Genomic DNA, 22,969 nt, shown 5'->3' with positions numbered 1-22,969 from the left:
GTCATAAGAACAAAACAAGGGGATAGTGCATGGTTTAAAATCAGGAAAGATGTGATCAGGGTTGTATCCTTTCACCATACTTACTCAATCTGAGCAAATAATCTGAGAAGCTGGAGTATATGAAGAAGAATGTGGCATCAAGACTGGAGGAAGACTCATTAACAACTTGAGATATGCAGATGACACAACCTTGCTTGTTGAATTTGAAGAAGACTTAAAGTCCTTATTGATGAAGATTAAAGACTGCAGTATTCAGTAATGATTACACCTCAACATAAAGAAAAAAAATCTTCACAACTGGACCCATTAAAAAAAATCATGATAAATGGAGAAAAGATTGAAGTCAGAGATTTCACTTTACTTGGATCCACAATCAACACCCATTGAAGCAGCAGTCAAGAATCAGACAACACAATGTACTGGGCAAATCTACTGCAAAACCTCTTTAAAGTGTTAAAGAGCAAAGATGTCACTTTGAAGACCAAGGTGCACCTGACCCAAGCCATGGTATTTTCAGTAGCTTCACATGCATGTGAAAGCTGGACAATGAATAAGGAAGACGGCAGAACTGATATATTTGAACTGTGGTGCTGGTGAAGAATACTGAAAATACCATAGATTTCCAGAAGAACGAACAAAATCTGTCCTGGAAGAAGTGCAGCCAGGATGCTACTTACAAGCAAGAATGGCCAGACCTTGTCTCATCTACTTTGGTCAAGTGGTCAGAAGTGACCATTTCCTGGAGAAGGCTATCATGCTTGGTAAAGTGGAAGGTCAGAAAAAGGGCCAGACCCTGAATGAGTTGGACTAGCACAGCAGCAGGAACGATGGGCTCAAGCATTATCAAGGATTGTGAGGATGATGCAGGACCGGGCAATGTTTCATTCTGTTGTACACAGGGTCACTATATGAGTTGGAGCCAATGTGGTGGCAGTTAACAACAACAGCAGCAAAACTAACCTTGGGAAACAATGCAGAAATTAAATTCAAGTTCTTAATGATTTTCTTTCTTGGAGCTATGACCCCTAGTTAACACATGTTACCAAAGTAAAACAAAATAGTAATACACAGAGTTTTTTTAAAATAAGGGAACAAAACTGTCAACTTACCTTAGAATTAGTTGTAACATCACATCTTCACAATGTAAACCAATGAGAGTTCTGAACAAAGCCAGGGACACCACACAAAGCTGGGAAACAATAAACACATATTCTATTTCAAATATTGGAATGATAGCTCTACTTCCCATAGATGGTAAGTATAAATAAGAATCACAACATGAAATGGCTGGGTTTTTTTTTTGTTTTGTTTTTTTAGAAATTTTAATAAAAAGCATGATGCTGCCAGAGAGAATGTGGATTCAGGCTATCAGCTCTCCTATAGGATTCAATTAGACAAAGCCTATGCCTGGAATGATGCTATTTGCAGAATAATGCTTCTACAAAATGCATTTGCTCCTATTTCCAACTTTTACGGTTCAGACATACATGCCCTCCAATTCCCTAGAGCAAAAGGGGTGGGGAGAGAAAAAGGAGGACAGGGGAGACAGAGAACAGAGAGATGGAAGAAGACAGGAAAGAGAAGAGAAAGAGGAGACAGAGAAAGAAAAAGGAAGGAAAGGATCAGCTACTTTTATCATTTGTTTTCCCAAGTCATTTTCAAATATGACATTGGCCATTTACAAGACAGAGTTGACAGAAAACCACATATACTCTGGCCAACTCTCCCTTTATAGTTCTAAACCCCAAATCTCCTATCTAGGCTTTGAAGTAAACATTTTCTTTGTTCTATTTCCCATAATGCTGATGGTATGCTAATATACTTTTTTTTAAAAAAAAAATATATACATTAAAAACAAGAGTCCTTTCCATATCTGATTTCCCCAAAAGAAAAATAAATAGCCAAAAAGAAGAGATACCCAAAGTTGTGTTATAAAGTCACTATACCCTTTTGGGAGTAACCTCTTTTCAATGTGCCATGCCATGTAAGTAATTTAGGCTCTTGTCCTTTAGACAGGAGGATAAGTGTTAGCCTGTCTTTGAGGCAGAATGGGTCAAGGAGATTCTTAATGGTATCATGAAGAAATAGGTGTACTTGGCCTGCTCCAAAACATCTTTGTGCTCAGACCAGGCCATATGCTTGTAGTTAGCCAGAAGTCTCACACTCTGTCCCATCTCAAGTCCTTCCACATGCTGTTCTTTGCTTGGGATGTCTTTTTCTGCTTACTGGACAGGCTCCAAACCAAACCAAACTCACTGCAGTCGAGTTGATTTGACTCATAGCGACCCATCCTTGGGTATCCAAGGCAGTATCTCTACGAAAATAGATTGCCCCATCTTCCTTCTGAGGAGTGGCTGGTGGGTTAGGCATACCTTAGTCTTCAAAGAGACATCTTTGCTCTTCAGCACTTTAAAGAGGTCTTTTGCAGATTTGCCCAGTGCAGTAACACATATGATTTCTTGACTGCTGCTTCCATTGGTGTTGATTGTAGAACCAAGTAATGTGAAATCTTTGAAACATCAATCTTTTCTCTATTTATCGTGATGCTGCTTATTGGTCCAGTTGTGAGGACTTTTGCTTTCTTCATATTGAGGTACAATCCATAATGCAGACTGTAGTCTTCAACCTTCATCAGTAAATGCTTCAAGTCACCTTCACTTTCAGCAAGCAAGGTTGTGCTATCTGCATATTGCAGGTTGTTAATGAGTCTCCAATCCTGATGCCATGTTCTTCTTCACGTATTCCAGCTTATTGGGTTATTTGCTCAACATACAGACTGAATAAGTATGGTGAAAAGATATAACCCTGACACACTCCTTTCCTGATTTTAAACCATACACTATACCCTTGTTCAAAGAGTTCTGGTGTGTAGTGTCTAAGGCACTTGAATGCTAACCAGAAGGCTGGCGGTTCAAACCTACCAGCCACTCCTCGGAAGGAAGGTTGGGCAATCTACTTCCATAGTGATACTGCCTCAGAAACCCAAGGAGGGGTCGCTATGAGTCAGGTCCGACTCAACGGCATATAACAACAACAACATACCCTTGTTCTGTTTGAACAACAGCCTCCTGGTCTATGTACAGGTTCTTCAGGAGCACAATTAAGTGTTCTAGAATTCCCATTCTTGTCAATGTTAGCCATAATTTGTTATGATCAACAAATTGCTTTTGCATAGTCAATAAAACACAAATAAACATCTTTCTGATATTCTTTGCTTTCAGCCAAGATCCATCTGACATCAGCAATGATATTCCTCATTCCATGTCCTCTTCTGAATCCAGGTTGCATGTGTGGAAATTCTCTGTCAATATACTGCTGCAACCATTTTTGAATTATCTTCAGCAAGATTTTACTTGCGTGTGAGACTAATGACATTGTTCAATAATTTTCACACTGTTGGATCACCTTTCTTTGGAATGAGTACAAATGAGGCTCTCTTCCAGTCAGCTGGCCAGGTAGCTGTCTTCCAAATTTCCTGGCATAGACAAGTAAGTGCCTCTAATGCAGCAACTGTTTGTTGAAACATCTCAATGAGTGTTCTGTCAATTCCTGGAGCCTTGTTTTTTGTCAATCCCTTCAGTGTAGCTTTGACTTCTTCCTTCAATACTGTTGGCTCTTGATCATATGGCACCTCCTGAAATATGTGAACACAGAATCCTTCAATATTGCAACTCCAGGCTTGAAGTTTTCTCTTCTGTTCTTTTAGCTGGAGAAATGCCAAGCATGCTCTTCCCTTTTGATTTTCTAACTCTAGGACTTAGCACATTTCATTGTAATATTTTATTTTATCTTCTAGAGCTTCCTTTTAAAATTTCTGTTCAGAACTTTTATTTCATCATTTCTTCCATCAAGGTTGAATTTTGGCTCTCATGGACTTATTTTAACTTTCTTCAGCTTGAACTTAAATTGCATATGAGGACTAGATGGTTTGTTCCACAGTTGGCCCCAGACCTTGTTGCAACCCATGATATTGACTCTTTCTACGGATGTAATTTATTTGATTCCTGTGTATTCCATATGGTGAGGTCCATGTGTATAAAAAGGTATTTCTAATGAATAACTCATTGGTCTTGCAAAAGTCTACCCTGCAATCTCAGGTATCATTTCTATCACCAAGGCTCTATTTTCCAACTACCCATGCTGGTTCTTTGTTTCCAACTTTTGCATTCCAATCACCAGTAATTACCAATACAGCTAGATTCACGGTTCATTAATTTCAGACTGCAGAAGTTGGTAAAAATTTTCAACTTCTTCATTTTTGGCTTCAGTGGTTGGTATCTATATTTGAATAATAGTAGTATTAACTGGTCTTCCTTGTAGGTTTATGGATATTATGTTTTTACTGACAACACTCCAAAATAGATCTTGAAATGTTGTTTTGGATAATGAATGTGATGCCATTTTTCTTCAATGTGTCATTCTCAGCATAATAGAGTATATGAGTGTTGGAATCAAATAAGCAATACCAGTCCACTTCAGCTCACTAATGCCTAGGATTATCACTCTTTTTTTGTATTCCATTTCATTTGTGACAATTCCCATTTTCCTAGATTATACTTCGTACATTCCACTTTGCAATTATTGATGGATATTTACAGCTATTTCTTCTCATTTTGAGTCATGTCACATCAGCAAAGGAAGGTCCCCAAAACTTTACTCCATCCATGCCATTAAGGTCAACTCTACTTTGAGGAGGCAGTTCTTTTCCAATAGTATTTTGAGCACTCTCCAATCTAAGGGGCTCATCTTCTGGCACTATACTAGATAATGTTTCTCTGCTATTCATAAGGTTTTCAGTAGCCAGTGGTTTTTCAGAAGTTGACTGGCCATGTCCTTCCTCCTAGTCTGTTTTAGTGTAGAAGCTCTGCTGAAATCTGTCCACCAGGGTGACCATGTTGCTATTTGAAATACTGATACCATAGCTCTCAACCTTACAGCAACACACAAGCTACCACAGTACAACAAACTGACAGACAAGAGGTGGTCTTTGTGGGTAGTTTTACAATTACTAACTCAGTCTATTCACTTGTTAATAGATCTTTTCAGAATTTCTATTTGTTCTTAAATCAGTTTCAGGGGTTTATGTCTTTCTAGAATTTGTTCATTTCATCTCAATTATCAATTTTTGGCATACAGAGTTCACAGTATCCCAAATCATTTTCATTTCTGTAAGGTTGATAGGAATATTCTCTCTTTCATTTCTGAGTTTAGTAATTTTAGCCTTCTCTTTTTCTCTTGGTCTAGCTAAAGGTTTGTCAAATTTATTTTTCAAAGAACCAACTTCTGGTGTCATTGACTTTCTCCATTGCTTTCTATTCTTTATTTCATTAATTTCTACTCTAATCTTTATTATTACTTTCCTTCTGCTTGTTCTGATTTGCTCTTGTTTTTCCAGGACTTAAGGTAGAAGGATAAGTTCTAGATTTGAGATCTTTCACCTTTTTTAATAGAGGTTTTCATAGCTATAAACTTCTCTCCATGGCCTACTTTTGCTGCCTCCCGTAAGTTTTTCTATGCTGTGTCTTCTCATACCTCTCAAAGCATATTCTCATTTCCCTTGTGATTTCTTCTTTGACCTATTGGTCTTTAGGACTGTGTTGTTTGATTACAGTACCTATGTGAAATTCTCAAATGTCTTTTTGATATTAATTCCTAATTTCACTCCTTTGTGACCAGAGAACATACTTTGTATGATTTCAATAAATTTTTATTCAATCAAGTTTGTTTTACAGCCTAGTATATGGCCTGTCTTACAGAATATTCATGTATACTTGAAAAGACTATGCATTTCTGCAGTCAGTTAGTGTTACATAGATGTCTGTGAGGCCTATTAGGAGCTCTGATGGTGTAGTGTGTAAAGGCATTTGACTGCTAATCAGAAGGCTGGCAGTTCAAAACCACCAGCCATTCCTCGAAAGGAAGACTGGGCAATCTACTTCTGTAGTGATATTGCCTGGGAAACCCAAGGAGGGGTCACTATGAGTCGGATCTGACTTGACAGCTGTGAGAGGTAGACCTGTTGGTTTACAGTGTTGTTTAAAATCTTCCAATTTCTTGTTGATCTTCTGTCTAGTTCCTCTATTCATTATTAAAAGTAAAATATTGAAGTCTCCAAGAATTATTATTGAATTGTTTATTTCTCCCTTTAAGTTCTGTCAGTTTTTGCTTCATATATTTTGAGGCTCTGTTCTTAGATGTGCATGTTTATAACTGTAATATCTTCCTAAAGGAGTGACCTTTTATCATTATAAAATGTTCCTCTTTATCTCTAGGAACATATTTTGTTTTACATTTTGTCTAATGTTAGTATAACTATACCAGCTTTCTTATGGTTGCTGTTTCCATGATAAATCTTTTTCAAAGCTTTTACCTATCCAAATCTTTGAATCTGAAGTGTGCTTCCTATAAACAGCATATAAATGGATCTTTTTTTGAAAAAAAAAAAATAATCAGATAATTTCTGTTTTTTAATTGGATTATTTAATCTATTCACATTTAATGCTATTATTTATATAGTTGTATTTAAATCTGCCATTTTACTTTCTGTCTTCTATGTTTCATGTCTTTTTTTGTTCCTCTACTCCTCATTTATTGCATTTTTTTTCACATCCAGTGAATACTTTCTATTTAATGATTTTTTTTTTCTATATATAATTTTCTTAATGATCCACTCTAGGCTTATCAGAATCTTATTACTTCAGAATTTTACTAATCACAGCAAAATACAGAAATGTTATTCCCATATAGCTGTTTCTTCTCCCCCACATTTGTGTTATTGCTATATATATTACATCTATGTATGTTACAGACTGAAGGATACATTTAATTATTACCATTATTCCTTTGCTTTTTAGTTATTTTTAATTTTTTTTAAATTGTGGTAAAATATGCATAACATGAAATTTATCATTTTAACCATTTTAAAGTGTACAGTTCAGTGGTACATTTACAATGTTGTGCAACTATCACCACTATTTATTTCCAGAACAACTTGATCACCCCAAACAGAAACTCTGCATCTATAAGCAATAATTCTCCACTACTCTCCCTTCTCTCCTACCCCTGGTAACCTCTAGTCAACTTTCTGTTTCTAAAAATTTGCCTAGTCTAGATATTTCATACAAATAGGATCATATCCTTTTGTGCCTGGCTTCTTTAACTTAGCATAATGTTTTCAAGGTTTATCCACATTGTAGTATATAGCAGAACTTTATTTCTTTTTATGGCTAAATAATATTTCATTGTATGTATTTACCACATTTGGTCTATCCATTCACCTGCTGATAGTGCTTTTGAAACAGTAATTGCATTTCAATAGAGCCAGTCTTTGGGGAGTGGGGTGCAGAGTGTGGCACTGATAGTATAAGAAGATTTTCAAAGTTAATTATAGCTCCAAACTAAACCAAAACCACCAAACTCACTGCCATTGAGTCAGGTCTGACCCTTCCTTGGGTTACCGAGGCAGTATCACTGTGGAAGTAGATTGCCCAACCATCCTTCTGAGGAGTGGCTGGTGGGTTTGAACCACCAGCCTTTTGGTGAGCAGTCAAATGCCTTAGGCACTACACCACCAGAGCTCCCAGTTCCAAACTAAAGGGGATGAAAAAAAACCAAAAACCCATTACCATTGAGTCAATTCCAACTCATGGCAACCCCATGTGTTACAGAGTAGAATTGTTCCATAGGGTTTTCTTGGCTGTAATCTTTCTTTTTTGAAAAAATACATTTTATTGAATAAAATTTATGTACAGTGAAATACACAAAACTAAAGTGACATGGGTCAATGCTTTTTTTTTTTTTTGCAGTGTTCCCTCCACTCCCCTCCCATCCCTGGCAACCAACAAAGAAACCTTCCCTCCATATATAAACCTTTCCTTGACCCTCCACAACAACAAACTAATACCATATTTGTCCTCCTGTGATTGACTCATTTCACTCAGCATAATGTCCTCCAAGTTCATCCATATTATGTGGTGTTTTGCAGACTCTACATTATTCTTTAGTGCAGCGTAGCATTCCATTTTGTGTATGCACCATACTTTGGTCATTCACTCTTCTGCTGATTGGAACATACATTGTTTCCATCTTTTTGTTATTGTAAATAGTGCTGTGATGAACATGAGTGTGCATGTATCTGTTGCTGTCTTGGCTCTCACCTCTCTAGGATATATACCCAGTAATGGGATTGCTGGGTCAAATGACATCTCCAATTCCAGTTTTCTAAGGTATCGTCATACTGCTTTCCACAGTGGTTGTATCACTTCACAGTCCCACCAGCAGTGTATGAGAGTCCCAATCTCTCCAATCCTCACTAGCATTTGTTATTTTCTGTCTCACTGAACCTTGCTATCAGTGCTGGGGTGAGACAGTATCTCATTGTTGTTTTGATTTGCATCTCTCAGATGGCCAATGATCGTGAGCATCTCTTCATGTATTAGCTGGCCTCCTTGGTGAAGTGTCTATTCATGTCTTCTCCCCATTTTTCAATTGGATTGTTAATTCCTTTGGTGTTGAGGCATTAGAGTTTTATATAAATCTTAGAGATAAGTCCCTTGCCAGATATGTAACTATCAGCAAATATGAATTTGTTGCTGTCATTTTTGTTATGTGCTTTTTTGTGCTTTCAATTTCTTTGTTCCATGTAATTTTCTATGCTGAGCTCATTTTGTTTATGAATCATGTTACCACTTCCTTCTTTGCTATTGTTTTAGTATTTGCTAAATATTTGTGCTGGTCCTCTTTTTTATTTTGATGCGAAGGTTTATCATTTTTCTTTGAGGTTATCCTGTGATTTATAGTTTCTTCCCAAGTTTGGAAGAGTCCATTCTATCTTCTAGTTGTTGACTTCCCTACCATCTGTTGTTGTTGTTGTTGTTATTTGCCATCGAGTTGGCCCTGACACATAGTGACCCCTCCTTGGGTTTCCGAGTTAGTATCACCACGGAAGTAGGATTGCCCAACCCTCCTCCCGAGGATTGGCTGGTGGGTTTGAACCGCCAGCCTTCTGGTTAGCAGTCAAGTGCCTTAGGCACTATGCTATCTAGAAGTTCTGTAATGACACAGTTTTTTCCCTCATTTTGGTTTGTAGCTGTCTACCTTTGTCAATTGATGTCTCTGGTTCCCTGTTTATAATCTTGTAGGCTTATTTACTTTGGATACTTCCATAGCTGTTTTGGTTTCTGAGTTATATCATCATGTGTGTTAATAGTCAATTGTTGGCTATTGTTGCTTTTCTTTCCAAAGGGCTTCCTTTAGCATCTCTTTTAAGTTTGGTCTGATTTTAACAAATTCCCTTAATTTCTGCTTATCTGGAAATTTCCTTATTTCACCATCATATTTGAGTGACAAGTTTTGCTGGGTACAAGATTCTTGGTTAGAGATTTTTCTCTTTCAGGGTTTTATATATACCATCCCATTGTCTTCTGGCCTGCATGGTTTCTGACAAGAAATCCGAGCTTAGTCTTATTAGTTGCCCCTTGTAGGTAACTTTTTGTTTTTCCCATGCTGCTTTCATGATTCTTTCTTTGTCTTTGGTTTTGGTGAGTTTGATTATGATATATCTTGATGATTTTCTTTTGGGGTCTATCCTGTTTGGGGTTCATTGGACTTCCTGAATGGATATATTCTCATCTTTCATCATACCAGGAAAATTCTCTTCCAACAAATCTTTGACAATTTTCTCTGTGGTTTTATTTGTCTCTTCCTGTTCCTGGAATCCTGATTACACAGAGGTTATTCCTTTTGATAGTATCTCACATGAACCTTAGGCTTTCTTCATTTTGTTTTGATCTTTTTTTCTGATTGATTCCTTTCCAAAGAAGTGTGCAGGCATTTATCTTCAATCTCACTAATTCTGTCTTGCATTGATTCAATTCTACTCTTTTGCCTGTTCAATGTCTTATCTATTTCTGAAAATTTAGTATTAATCTTTTGGATTTCTGTGTGTAGATTTTGTATCATTTCTTATTTTTGATTTATGTTGTCATTTTGTTCTTGAATTGTCTTTCGAAATTGTTCTAGGGTTTCCTCTGTGTTTTCCTCAATTTTGTTAGTGTTTTCCTTGGTCTGCCTCTCAATTTGTTGAAGATACCTAAATATAATTCTTTTGAATTCCTCGTCAGGGAGTTCCAATGCTGTGTCTTCCTCAGGGATGTGTTTTGGATCTGTATCCTGGTCCCTTGTTTCTCCTGCTTTATCTTGCTTCTTTGTGTGGACTGTGATGCTCTGTTGTCTTTGAGGCACTGTGACATTTTTGTGTTTTATTTAATTGGTGACTGTATGTATCTTGCCCATGATTTTAATTTTCTTTGTTTTGTTTATATGTTATCTACATAAACAGGGTACTGTGCTGTGCTCCTCTATTCACTAGTTGACAGCACTTATACACTCACCACCTGTCTCCTTTCCTGTTGTCAGCCTCTTGTATGTCCCTGCTGACCTTTACAAACTGAGCCTATTCTTAGGTCCCTGGAATCCAAATAAGAATGCTGTCACTTTAAAATCTAAAATGGCTGCACCCTTGGTCACTTTAAATATCTAAAATGGCCACTGCTTGTATTCAAAATGGCTGTACCCATGGTCACTTTAAATATCCAAAATTGGCTGTAATCTTTATGGAAGCAGTTTGCCAGCCCTTTCTTCCAGAGAACCACTGGGTAAGTTCGAACTGCCAACTTTTAGGTTAGCAGTCAAGCACAAACTGTTTTGCTGCCTAGGGACTTAAAGAATGCCTGCTTAAATTCACAGCTGCTCAGACCTCCATGTAATTGCTGTCAATAAGTTGTATACCTTTAAGAGTGTACAACTGGGAAAAACTGTGTGATAGATATATTTATAACAACAACCAAAAAAAAAAAAAAAAAAAGAGTCACTTCTGAGGCCACTTATGCATATAATCAAATGTCTCATGGGATTTGGTTCCTTGGTTTGGACATGTAGGGTCATGGTTTCATGGGACATCTCAGTTAATTGGCTTAATAATGTGTTTTGTGCTTCTGTTCTACTTCCTAGTTCATTGCATAGTGTCTAGGGTCTTAAAAGGTTGCAAGCAGCTATCCAAGGCACAATAATTGGTTTCTAGTCTTGTGGAGCAAGAGAGGAAAAAGCAGAGGTAGGAATAGGAGCAGAAAATGGAATGCGTGGCTAACTGCCTCCATGAACAACTGCCACCTTTGCCATGAGACCAGAAGAATTGGATGGTTCCCAGCTCTCACTACTGAACATTTTGATCAAAGATTCTATAGATGAATCCTGATCAAAAAGGGTTAGGGGAAATACAGGAGAAATTTTCAAATTTTCATGGACTCTAGACTTTCTGGAGCTATAGAGACTAGCTAAACCACTCAAACTATTGGCCTGAGATAATCTTTAAATCTTGAACTAAAAATATCCTCTGAAATCATCTTAAAATCAAACAAACAGTTTAGCTTAACTACTAAGCAATATCTGCCTTGAACATTTTGCTCTTTTAAGATCTATCTAAAGGGGATAAAATTGATAACAGCCACCTTAAAGTTAGGTAGGAAAGTTAGGGGGCAGTGAGCTTATGTTAATAGGGGAGGAACAACTCAGAAAAGGAAGGGGAGAATGGTTGCACAGCTCAGAGAATATAATCCATGTCACTGAATTTCACATGTAGAAACTGTTGAATCAGTGTACTAAGGAGCCATGTATATTCCCAAGAACAACAATAAAATGAATTATATAAAAAAAAAAACCTATGGAAAAAATATAGTCTCTAAAACCTAGACTTAATCCATTCTGATTCCCTGGCTTTTGTTGGCATTTAAGCTCATGTTTCTCTGCTTCTTGCCTCCTCAGAAGTATATTCTGCTAGTTTTACAGAAGCAAGTGCCAATCCAGACAAATTGAGAAACAGTCCTATGAAAGGCAGTCCCTGCTAGAAGGACTCCTGACAGCAAAATAAATTATGTAGTTCATCTTTTCCAAAATAGAAGAGAGATAATGGCTGCAAGAGAAAAACAAAGGAAAGCAAGAAGAGAGAATATTCATGATTTCATTCTACTAAGAAGCTCTCCTGAACTCTGTTCTCAGTTTGGAGTTCCCTCCCAGTTAGGGGCTCTCCTTACCCGAAATGGAGTGTTGATTCGGCTCGTAAGTGTGTCCAATATGTGGACGTTCTCATGCTGGTGCAACAGAATAAAACGTAGGAAGATTTCAAGCAGTGCTGGCTCAGAGACACTACGTAGGAAAAGATCCAGGTACGCAGTTGTGGTCATGACTTCCTCCACAGTCACCTGTGACCAAAGACAGAACGAACACAGGTGAGCATCCTCATGATGCTTTGATACATACCCCCAATGACTCTGGCCTCACTGCATGACCCCATCAGGAAAAGAACACGCCTGCCACAAGAATACACTTTTGAGCTCCATCTGAAGCCCATAACCTATTCACATTCCACAATACCTCATGCTGCTTCTGCCCTTTAATGCAGTAAGGGAAAAGCAAACACTTAAAGAAGCAATCCAAGTGTTTCAGAAACTCTGATCATTAAATGCTGTCCAAATACCATAAAGATTTGAGTGTGTAATCAAAAAAGGAAAAATAAAAAGATAACGGAAAGTATTTATATAATCAGTGAAGAATTAATTAGAAAGCACAGTATAACTTGTTGATTATTAGTCACTTAATAAACATTTACTGGGACTGGAAACATCAAAACACATTTTCTGTCCATCAGGAAAATGGCTATACATATGATCTAATGAACAAACTAATGATAACATAAATGACAAATGAGAGGTGCAGACAGCAAATGCTGCAGATGTTCAGACATGTTTCTGGAGAACTGCAAATCAGATTTTTATAACTGAATAATATACATAAAGCGTTATTTATAAAGTGCTGTAAGAGCTTACTAAGGAGCTCTGGTGGCATAGTGCCTAAGGCATTTGACTGCTAGCCAGAAGGTTGGTGGTTCAAACCCACCAGCCACTACCCAGAAGACTGGACAATCTACTTCCATAAAGACTCACCACCTCAGAAACCCAAATGGGGTCACTATGAGTTGGAATCGACTTGATGGCAGTGAGTTTGGTTTGTTCTTTTCTTAATAAGAGCTTACCAGGAATCTCTTGGTGATGCTCATGGTTAAATACTCAATGACCAGCTGAAATGTTGGTGGTTTGAACCCAACTAGAGGCACTTCAAAGACAGGCCTGGTGCTCTGCTTCTGAAAGGTCACAGCCTTAAAAATTCTAGGGAGCAGTCCTACTCTGCACTCCTGAGGTCGCTGTAAGTGGGAATCGACTCCCCAGCAACTAGCAACAGCAGCAGGAACTTACTGCTTATAGAGTAACTGTGACTTTCCTACAATACAAATTAATACCTTCTACCTGGTATGATTTTCCCATGCAGTAAAATGCTAATCTTTCAGGGAACATAATCTGTTGAGTCAAGTTTTTCAGAGAACTGAGAATTTATCCTTCTACGCATGAAAATGTTAACTTTAAACATTTTGATTAGAAGTATTTTAAGAGCTAACATACTCTTTGTCCTCCTAAAAACAAAATATAACATCACTTAATAATTAGGGTTCATCATCAGGGTTATCAATTGCCCTACTGTCTATAATACACCAAAAAACTAAACTCACTGCCATCAAGTCGATTCCAACTCATAGCGACCATATAGGGCAGAGTAGAACTTTGCCATAGGGTTTCCAAGGTTGTATATCTTTACAGAAGCAGGCTGACTCAACTTTCTCCCACATAGCGGTTGGTAGGTTTGAACCACTGACCTTTTGGTTATCAGCTAAGTGCTTAATCACTGCACCACCACAGCTGTCTGTAGTATAGAAACACCCTAATTCAGGTGCATGAAAATCACTAGGGAAACAGTTCAAAATCTCAGATTTCAGCACCACACCCCAGAAATCTTAGAAATCTCCCCACCATGAGTCCAATGCACTTGACACTATTTGAAACACATGGCAATACTTTTTTGAGTGATTTTATCTTCTTCTCTTCTTGTTATTTCATCTTTCTCCCTGCCTTTAACGGTGTTAACTGTCACTTTACTGTCTGTTACTAGGCCATTCCTTTAATACTACATTCCTCTTCCTCATATAATTTTCTGCTTTCAAAATCCACAGATGGGCTGAGAAGTCAGACTTTCAAATTTGCCATCTAAGTGTAGATAGGCCCTTGGTGGACACATCTGTGTATACAGGTTTGGTGATACCTGTTTTGACTGCTTAAATAAATACATTTCTTGGTTCTCAGCTATATTTTGGATAGATGAGTCCAGGTGGATACAATATCATGAAATCAGTTGTGTCTGTTTTCCTTTACTGTTAGTAAGGTATGCTGATATAGAAAGTTTGAATATACGCACTGGAATCTATTGAAAACTCACATATCAATGTCCTGAGAGACCTGAACACAGTATCATAATGCAAAAGCCTTCCCCTCACCCTCCTGCTCAGGGGCCCATGCATTGAGCCTTCAAACATTCAACACACACTCTCATCAGACCAACTTTAAAGGGCTCTCTGTGACCCAAATAGAGCAAAGGGAACAGGTAAGCATCAACCACCTGGCAAGCAGATTACCTTGAGAGGAGTGCTTCTCACAGACTGTCCCTGCCTCTGAAAAAAACTGCTTCCATCCTTGTGTTTCTGGTGTTCTCAAGTCCCATACTCATGGCTCTTGTTAACACTGTCATGTGACACAAGGTGTCTCTTTTTCTTTACTACCCTAGTACAGTGAACAGTCTTCAGAGCTCCTTTTTTTTTTTTTTTTTACCTAGTGCAGTGAACAGAGTCTAACATTCAGAAGGTACTGAATAAATGCTTCCTGAATGAATGACACCCCCAAGGACCTAGTGATTTACATTTGCCAGAGGTGAGCTTAACTTTTCATTCTTATCTGTCTTCTACATGTGTTTTGAAGGATCCAGAGAGTGGGGACATTTTTACTATTAATATTATTTTAAATAAAGACCTAAAAATAACTGATGTCACCAAATATAGCTAAAGGGGAAATGACTCACAACACTCCTAAACAAGTAGCTCCGTTAGCTCATACACATTCCATGGCTGCATCTCGGGGTTGTTTAGCAGAACCATGATCCACAGTGACTCAGGCAAAGTCTAATTCCCTAACAATCATGATCACTGGGAAAAAAGTAGTATTAATCATTCTAAATGGGCCATGTGTGTAGTTTCTGTAAAACAGTATTTTCAGCTTCCCTATTGAGCACTGCTGAGCTGATGTGTCATGCAGAATTCCAAGGGCTGCCTTTGCACCAATAATGCAGCATCAGCCTTTCCCCCTTAAGTTACACATGACCTTAATAAGCTCAAAAGCGCAGCAATAAACTCTTTATAAGTCTCAGGCTTTAGGGGCTGACATGAGAGGAGGGCATTAAGCATCAATTGTTTATTACTCTTAGGCTGGATAAATGAAAAGATTTTATTTCTTTTTAGAAATCAAAGCTGTCATTTATAAAGCTAAGAGGATTTAAGAAAGCACTTGGAGGGGCAGCATTTACATAACATGCTATAAATATTAAAAACCTAATTCTATTAAGCATCTAGTTGCAAACTCCATAAATTGAGGCCATGATCAAACCAATACCCAAACCAGGAAAATTTGGTTCCTTTCTCTTTCCATTTTTCCCTCCACCATATCCTCATAACTCTTGTTGTTGTTGTTGTTGTTATTTGCCATTGAGTTGGCCCCAACTCATAGCGACCCCTCCTTGGGTTTCCGAGGCAGTATCACTACGGAAGTAGGAATGCCCAACCTTCCTTCTGAGGAGTGGCTGGTTAGAAGCATTTTATCTCAGAAAATCTTTTCCTGTCCCATTATCTTACTTTTCTGAAACTTCCTCTGATCCCCTCAAATAGGCAACCTTCTTAACACACATAAGACCAAAGCCTAAGTGTGATCACTTCAAAGCTAATGATAAACCCCAGAGAAAAGAAGTTCTACTGTGCAGAATGTAAAACTGAAACTTCACCTAATGCCCTAAAGAAGTATTTGCAAAATAAGAAGGTAGCATTCTGTTAATGGGCAGTTATGAAATCATGATAATTAGCTGTTAATTTAAGTAAAACTTTTTGCCTTATAGATGACTATCAATATTTATTTACCTTGGTCTATAAAGTACTGCAAGGAACTCTGGTGGTGCAGTGGTTAAGCCATTGGACTGATAACCCAAAGGTTGGTGGCTCAAACCCATCAGCTACTCTGCAGAAAAAAATGAAGCAGTCTGCTTCTGTAAAGATCTATAGCCTTGGAAACTTAAAAGGGGTCACTATGAGTCAGAATTGACTCAATGACAGTGAGGTGTTTTTTTTGTTTTTTTTTAACATGAAGAATTGCAGGTTCCTACAAATTTCCAAAGAGAGACTAGTAGAAATAGTAAATGAGGTTCTACCTTACTGCTTTATCATACAAAATATACTAAAGTTTACCAATGTTATTTCTTACTAAGGACTGACAGACTACAATGGCTGAAATAGCTTAAGAAAAATTCAGTTCCCATAAACAAATAATTATCCTTGACAATATTAAGTACAACCATGACTATAAAGAATATATCTACTAGGTATTAGGTGCTATTTCTGAGACTAAGTTCTAGAATGGAGCCCTGACTCAGTGATGGAATTATTCTGCTCTCAAGTCCAGTTTAGCCCATTCTTTGAAATAAGTCTCTTTCTTTACCCACTTTTTCCATCCTTTGCCAAGTACCCTTCACCAATTCCCTTAAACTGACGTTTTTCAAACCATACTTTGAGACTCACTGGCAGGCAATGAAATCAAAGTATCGGTTCACTAATAATTTAAACTAGAGTTAAACAGAAAATAACAAAAGTATACTGTATGTACTAAGGGAAAGTATTACTTTGTGAAACTTTTGTATACATATTTTGTTCAGATTATATATATAAGGTAATATACATGTATATGCTTTGCTATATACTCAATCAGTATAAATATGCCTATACATAAATGTGCAAAATAAATTTCTACAAGTTGCAGTCAAAAACGCTGAAAAAACACTACACTAGCACTTTTATCTTAATTTGCAATATTTTCTGCCATCCTTTCACCCAACAATTCTCTTCCCCAGTTCCCTATACTCCAGGCTAAAACTTCATATGGTTTGGCCTGGAAGAATTTGAGTTTAGTTCTCTGAAGAGGATGTCAACTGAATTTACAGTCAATCTACTTCCTTATCTTATCCTCTGAGCTCCAAAAGTACATTTTAAATTTTTATTAAAATTTTAAACTTCTCAGAAATGCACAAAGTAGACAGTCTGTTTTCTTTCTAAAGGAGGTGGGTGGGAAGGGGGGAGATGACATCATGTGTCACATTTCACTTCTATAAAGTCAAACTCCATTAAAAATGAAGGCTAGAACCCAGCCCAGCTATCATGCCCACAACTGTAGCAGCACATTAACTTAATGCATGGCGTAGGAGTGAAATTGAGCATACAGACATTGTGACCTCTCTGCAATCAGCTCTAGTTGGGCAATTCCATTTGCATCTAAATTAGCACCAGAATCCTCCCTGTAATGGCAGGTTTATGTGTGTCCTAAAAAATAAATTTTCCTACCTGCTAATTGTTTTTTTGTGATCTAGTCACACTGGAACAAACAGATGGATCCTACCTTCTGTCACTCAGGCAGGTGGCAGGCAGTAGGGTCAGGTGACTATTACACTCGCTCCAAGTTAAAAATAACAACCCTTCCTTGGCTTTATCATTGATATCGGAGGGGAAAACTAGTTAACCACTCATTCATCTGGGTCATCTGTGAGCCCTCTGTCCCACCAGCTCTAGCTGGAGAGTTAGGAAATGGTGAGATACAGGTGAACTAGCCCACTGACAGTACAACAGGGAAGAAGAATGATGGGGCTAGAGTACATGAAACAGGGATCAAAGAGTCTTTACAGGAAACCCAGGTTAAAAGTCTGTCCCACTACTACTGCAAGAGAAGCAACTAATGGTTAGTCAGGAGGCTTGTCCAACCAAGTGCAGCCAAAGACAGCAGTGGATGGGTGCTTCCCAGCCATAACTGTTCCTCAAAGGACACAAGTGCAAAGAAGAACATTCAAGTGCAGAGGGAAGACAGACACCTGGTTCTCAGCGAGCAGTCCTACTGTTTCAGCCAAAAATTCAGAATAGAAAATGTTCAATTATTTAAGATCTGAAAATAGTCTGCAGTGTATGTTTCAGGCTCCTGTGCTGTGACTCCCCTCATGCCTCCCTTCTGGTCCTCGCCCTCCAGGCCACACACTTCACTGACACTACCGCCAGTGGGAGGCTGGGGAGGTAAATGGAGGTGACAGCCAAAGTCAGTAAGTTTGGGTATTTATTCCCAAAATATGTGTTGACTACAGTGAGGACCTCAGCAACATATTTTGGGGAAAAGATGTTAAAAATAAAAATTAGTTTTTGTCCTTCTTTTCCAAATGTTCTTTAATGTATCTGTAATGAATTTTATAACTAAATATAATGAATTGTACCTTCTGAAGGAAGAGACAAAGAGTGAACAAGTAACTTTTCAGGGTCTTCCTAGGTCCTACATGGGGAAACATCTCTCCATCTACCTAACAGAAAGTGGGGGAGAATGGCAGCCAACACCTGAGACACACTCTGGGAGGCAGTGCTACCATACTATATGGACACTGGTGGTACCTGAAGGCCTGGAACATACTCTCAATGCCCTGCAACCAGTTCACATTCGAGGTGTGTAAACAAACCAGCACTTTGAATCAATTCATTCCAGCTCAATCCTCTGCTGAGAATTTTCATTTCCACCCCATACACTGAATCAGAATCTACATTTTAACAAGATCCTCAGGTGATTCTTGTAGATTCTCACGTATACATAAGTTTCTTATGTGGACATAAGAATCACATGGGAATCTGTTAAAATGTAGATCCTGATTCAGCATATCTAGGGTGGAAACAGAAATTCTCAGCAGGAGGTCGAACTGAAATGAACCAGTTAGAAGCCCTGATACACAAAAACAGTTCTTATTGACTACCCCTCTCCCAAGATATACCTCTATTATTTGGGATTTGGTTGACTTACTTTACTACTTTTCCCACTTTGTTTTCAGTATGTAGGCTAAGCTGTCATGAATAGTATCAACTGTTATGGATGCTGCATCTTTTGGAATTTCTAACTTTCTCTGAACTTCCTGGCAATGAGAATCTATCAGGAATTACACTATTCAACAAACAATTTGTTAAGCATAAGTGAAACTCTGCACTGGTGCTGGGGATCAAAAGATGAATGAGACATAGTTAAGTGGTTTGCTTTGTCAGGGAAAGCCAAAAGCACTGGGATATTCTCATTAAGACCTGAACCTATATGATGAGGTCCATACCAGGAGTTAGAGTAATATTAGCCTTGCAAAATGTAAGGTTGCCAGCACTAAGAAAAAATGAGGCTCCAAGGAAGATCAAGGGCGGAAGATAAGGGAGAGTGGTTTTCAGAAAAAGCACAGACTTTGGAGCTGCACAGCCTGGAGTTCAGATCTCTGACATTTATTAGCTGTATGACTTGATTGTGTTACTTACTCTCTAAGCCTGTTTCCTCCTGTATAAAATGGAGATAATTCATTATCTTTGAAAGTATTGATAGGATTAGAGATAATACTGTGGTGGTTATGTTTGTGTGTCAACTTGGCTGGGCCTGTTGAGTGGCTGGGAAGCTGGTGGTGATTGCAACTGGCAATCAACTCCATCGTGGGACCTATCACAAGCAGATGAGTAGCTGCTTTAGGGATGTGGTCTGCTTCCCATATATAACAAACAGCTTTGGGAATGGTCTCTAGCTTATGGCACACTTGAACCCTGCATGTAGCCGTATCATTGTTCCGCAGCCTGCCATGCTCTGCCGACCTTCGGACTTTCAATGGACTTAAATTAATAGCCTGCCATGTGGTTTGGTAACATCAGGACTGTGCCTTTTTACTTGTCAACCTTGGGCTTGTCAGTCTCAGCAGCCAGCAGTTGTCTGAGTAAAGAGAAACCTCTAGTGGGCTGGGAGCAGGAGGCACAGCTGAACCCCAGGGTTGAGGGGCTTTCACCCAGCCCCTAAAGCCAGGCACTTTGAACTTGGACTTAAAGCCTCCAAAGTGTAAGAGAATAAATTCCTGTTTGTTAAGGCCATCCCATTTGTGGTATATTCTTGTCAGAGTGGCACTAGGTAACCAAAACAAATATGCACACATTTTTACACATAGAAGGTGGCTATGATTTTCTCATTTGGGGCATCAACCTTAAACTAAGACAAATTAGGGCAAGGAAGGACCAGGAATGAGGTGGAGGAGGTGGTGGTGGTGGTAAAAGAACAAAATGTACCTTTTGGCACATATTTTGAGGGTTTTGGGGAAAGGGTACAATAGCCCCTATAGGAAATGAGCCACTTTTCCTTCTGGGCATTTTGTAGAGTCAGGAGGTGGTCATAGGAGATGGGCTAAGACAGCGCTAAGTGTGTTCAAAGATGGTAGAGTTGGGGGGGGGGGGGGGGAACGACACTGCAACACCCTAAAACATTTTTCTTCTGTAACTGCCAAGGTTCGGCAATCTACTTCCGTAGTAATACTGCCTTGGAAACCCAAGGAGGGGTCGCTATGAGTCGGATCCCTCTTGACGGCAGTGTGTTTAGTTTGCTTGGTTTAACTGCCAATGGTAGCCACTTTGAACCTTGTTCTAATCCTTCACAACCTGCTGACCAGTATTTGTTGTTGTTATGTGCCATTTAGTCGGCCTTGACTCATAGTGACCCCTCCTTGGGTTTCTGGGGCAGTATCACTACGGAAGTAGATTGCCCAAACTATTTAAGACCAGAAATAAAGCTGCCATCACCAATAGGAATGACCCTATGTCCAATGGGCTCACACTGCAACTGGGACAGGCCAAGCTGAAGGGTCACAGCCCTTAGAACATCAAAATTATTTTCCTCTGCCTATCATAAACCTCTTTCTACTTGGAGGATTCAGCAAATAGCTATTTTTAAAACTCCCTTTCTATCCAATGTGTACATATTTGCATGCTATAATTTCATTATAATAAGGAGTGTGGCTGGTGGGTTTGAACCACCTGCCTTCTGGTTAGCAGTCAAATGCCTTAGGCACTACGCCACCAGAGCTCCCTTAATATAATTTACCTGAGTGTAATTCAATATATGATGCATTGTATTTGGACTTCATCCAATAGAGTTTAGCTATTGAAATACCCCCTAACATCACAGAAGACAGTTATTTCATAGCATAGCTCTGAAGCCAGGATTAACAGGAAAATTCAAAAATACTTTTGCTTAGAAGCAAAGAACTAAAAAGTATTTAAAAGATAATTTGATCCTTCCCTTTTCTTGTTTTTCAGTCATTTCAGAGTCTTTCTTTTTTATTCAGATTTCTTAGTTGCAAGTACAAAAATAATACAGTGAAACCTGTGAGAGCCAGAACTCGAAGGAATTGCCTTTTTTTTTCCAGGTCTCATAAGTTTTCTGCCTTGACAGGATGCAGTCTTACCACTTTGCTATTGCTCTCTATTAATGGAAAATATTTGAGTTTTCCTTCTATGAAAAGTTTCTGCCCTACGTACATTCTGACTTTCACTGGTTTTACTGTAATATAAATAGAGCAAGACAAAAACAGTAGTATTTTCCAGTTACTGAGCACCTACTGTGTGATTAAAGCCTATCCTAAACATATTATGTTTCAGTTCTTTGTATCCATACAATCTTATGAGAACTGATTCTAGATGACCTAAGCAAAACAAAACAAAAAAAACATCAAAAAACTGAGCAAGTTAAAATGGTTGGGACCAGGTTTGCTGGTCCAATAGAGCCTGGTGGAACCACTGAGACTATGGCCCCTAGCTGCCCTTCAGGTCTGGAATTGAAGCCACACCTGTGGTTTCCAGCCAAACAAAGTACAGGCATGTGAGTTAAACATTTACCTCAAGTAGACACACGCCCTGGAGAGGGAGACAGCTCAGGGGGCAGGAGAGTATGGAGGGATGGACACTTGGAAATGGTAACTTTGGGGAGGATGTGGGAGAGGAGCTGTTGCATTGTGATAAACTGTGGTCAATGACACGAGACAAAGTATATGTAAACTGCTGTATAGAAAGTGAATTTGCTCTGTAAATCTTCACCCAAATCACAATAAATAAATAAGTAAATAAAACTGAGCAAGTAGGCTTAGAAAACGGATAGGAATGAGGGGAAGCTGACAGTTTCTAGGATCACGGCCTAAAGTCCGCCACAGGATTTGTCTGGGGAGGGCACAGCTTGGACAGGTATGACTGTCCCCACTGGGTTCTAGAGGCCACCTCTAACATCACAGCCTCATTTGGTTTTAGTCCTATCACCTGAATGTGCTGCCATTGTCACTGCTTTGTGTCCCTGGCTCCCAGGTATAACTTACTGGTCAAACCTAGTTCAGTGGCCATACAATGGATGCAAGAGAGGCTAGGAAAGCGAGTCTATGGCCTCTTCAGGTTTCAAGGTGGAAGGTAGGTTCTGCGTCCCCAGAATTCATAACAGAGAAAAAGAGGCTTGATGCTGGGCATCCAAGACACAAACATCTACTACATCCTTCTTCTATAGGCCCCAGACAGGGATTACACAGCTTTTTGTGGAAACATAGCTCAGTCGGGAGCTCACAATCTTTTGAATCAGAAATCATTTCTAATGTCCAGGGAGATTCCATCTGCTATAATTTAAATTGTGCCTTACCTTGTCCTCACATAAGAAGTGGTGATAAAGAAATGCTATCCCCAAAAACTCAACTTACTTCCCTGCAATTCTAATTAAACCCCTCAGCCTCCTCTTTTCTAAGCTAAGTCAAGGCCTTTCTTTTTTTTTTAATTTATTTATTTTTATTTGGGTGAAGATTTACAGAGCAAATTCACTTTCCATACAGCAGTTCACATATACTTTGTCTCATGTCATTGACCACAGTTTACCACAAT

General features: G+C 38.7%; 1 protein-coding gene across 1 annotated transcript in view; it reads right to left on the bottom strand.

Annotated features, from left to right (window-relative positions):
* Nucleotides 1-22,969, bottom strand: part of FHIP1A (FHF complex subunit HOOK interacting protein 1A) — a gene marked incomplete at its 3' end in the record, with an annotated part of 156,505 nt that overhangs the window by 44,742 nt on the left and 88,794 nt on the right. Inside the window, exons 5-6 of the mRNA XM_007951552.2 lie at nucleotides 12,090-12,257; nucleotides 1,110-1,189 (exon numbers count right to left, since the gene is read on the bottom strand). Coding sequence (XP_007949743.1) covers nucleotides 1,110-1,189; nucleotides 12,090-12,257 — 248 coding nt within the window. The remainder of the gene's footprint in view (nucleotides 1-1,109; nucleotides 1,190-12,089; nucleotides 12,258-22,969) is intronic.

The sequence above is a fragment of the Orycteropus afer genome, unplaced genomic scaffold (genome assembly GCF_000298275.1).
Source record: "Orycteropus afer afer isolate SDZICR_OR568_19922 unplaced genomic scaffold, OryAfe1.0 scaffold00297, whole genome shotgun sequence".
In the NCBI taxonomy this organism is placed as follows: Eukaryota; Metazoa; Chordata; class Mammalia; order Tubulidentata; family Orycteropodidae; genus Orycteropus; species Orycteropus afer.
Note: the sequence above shows the minus strand (reverse complement) of the source record. Positions and strands in the feature narration are given on the sequence as shown.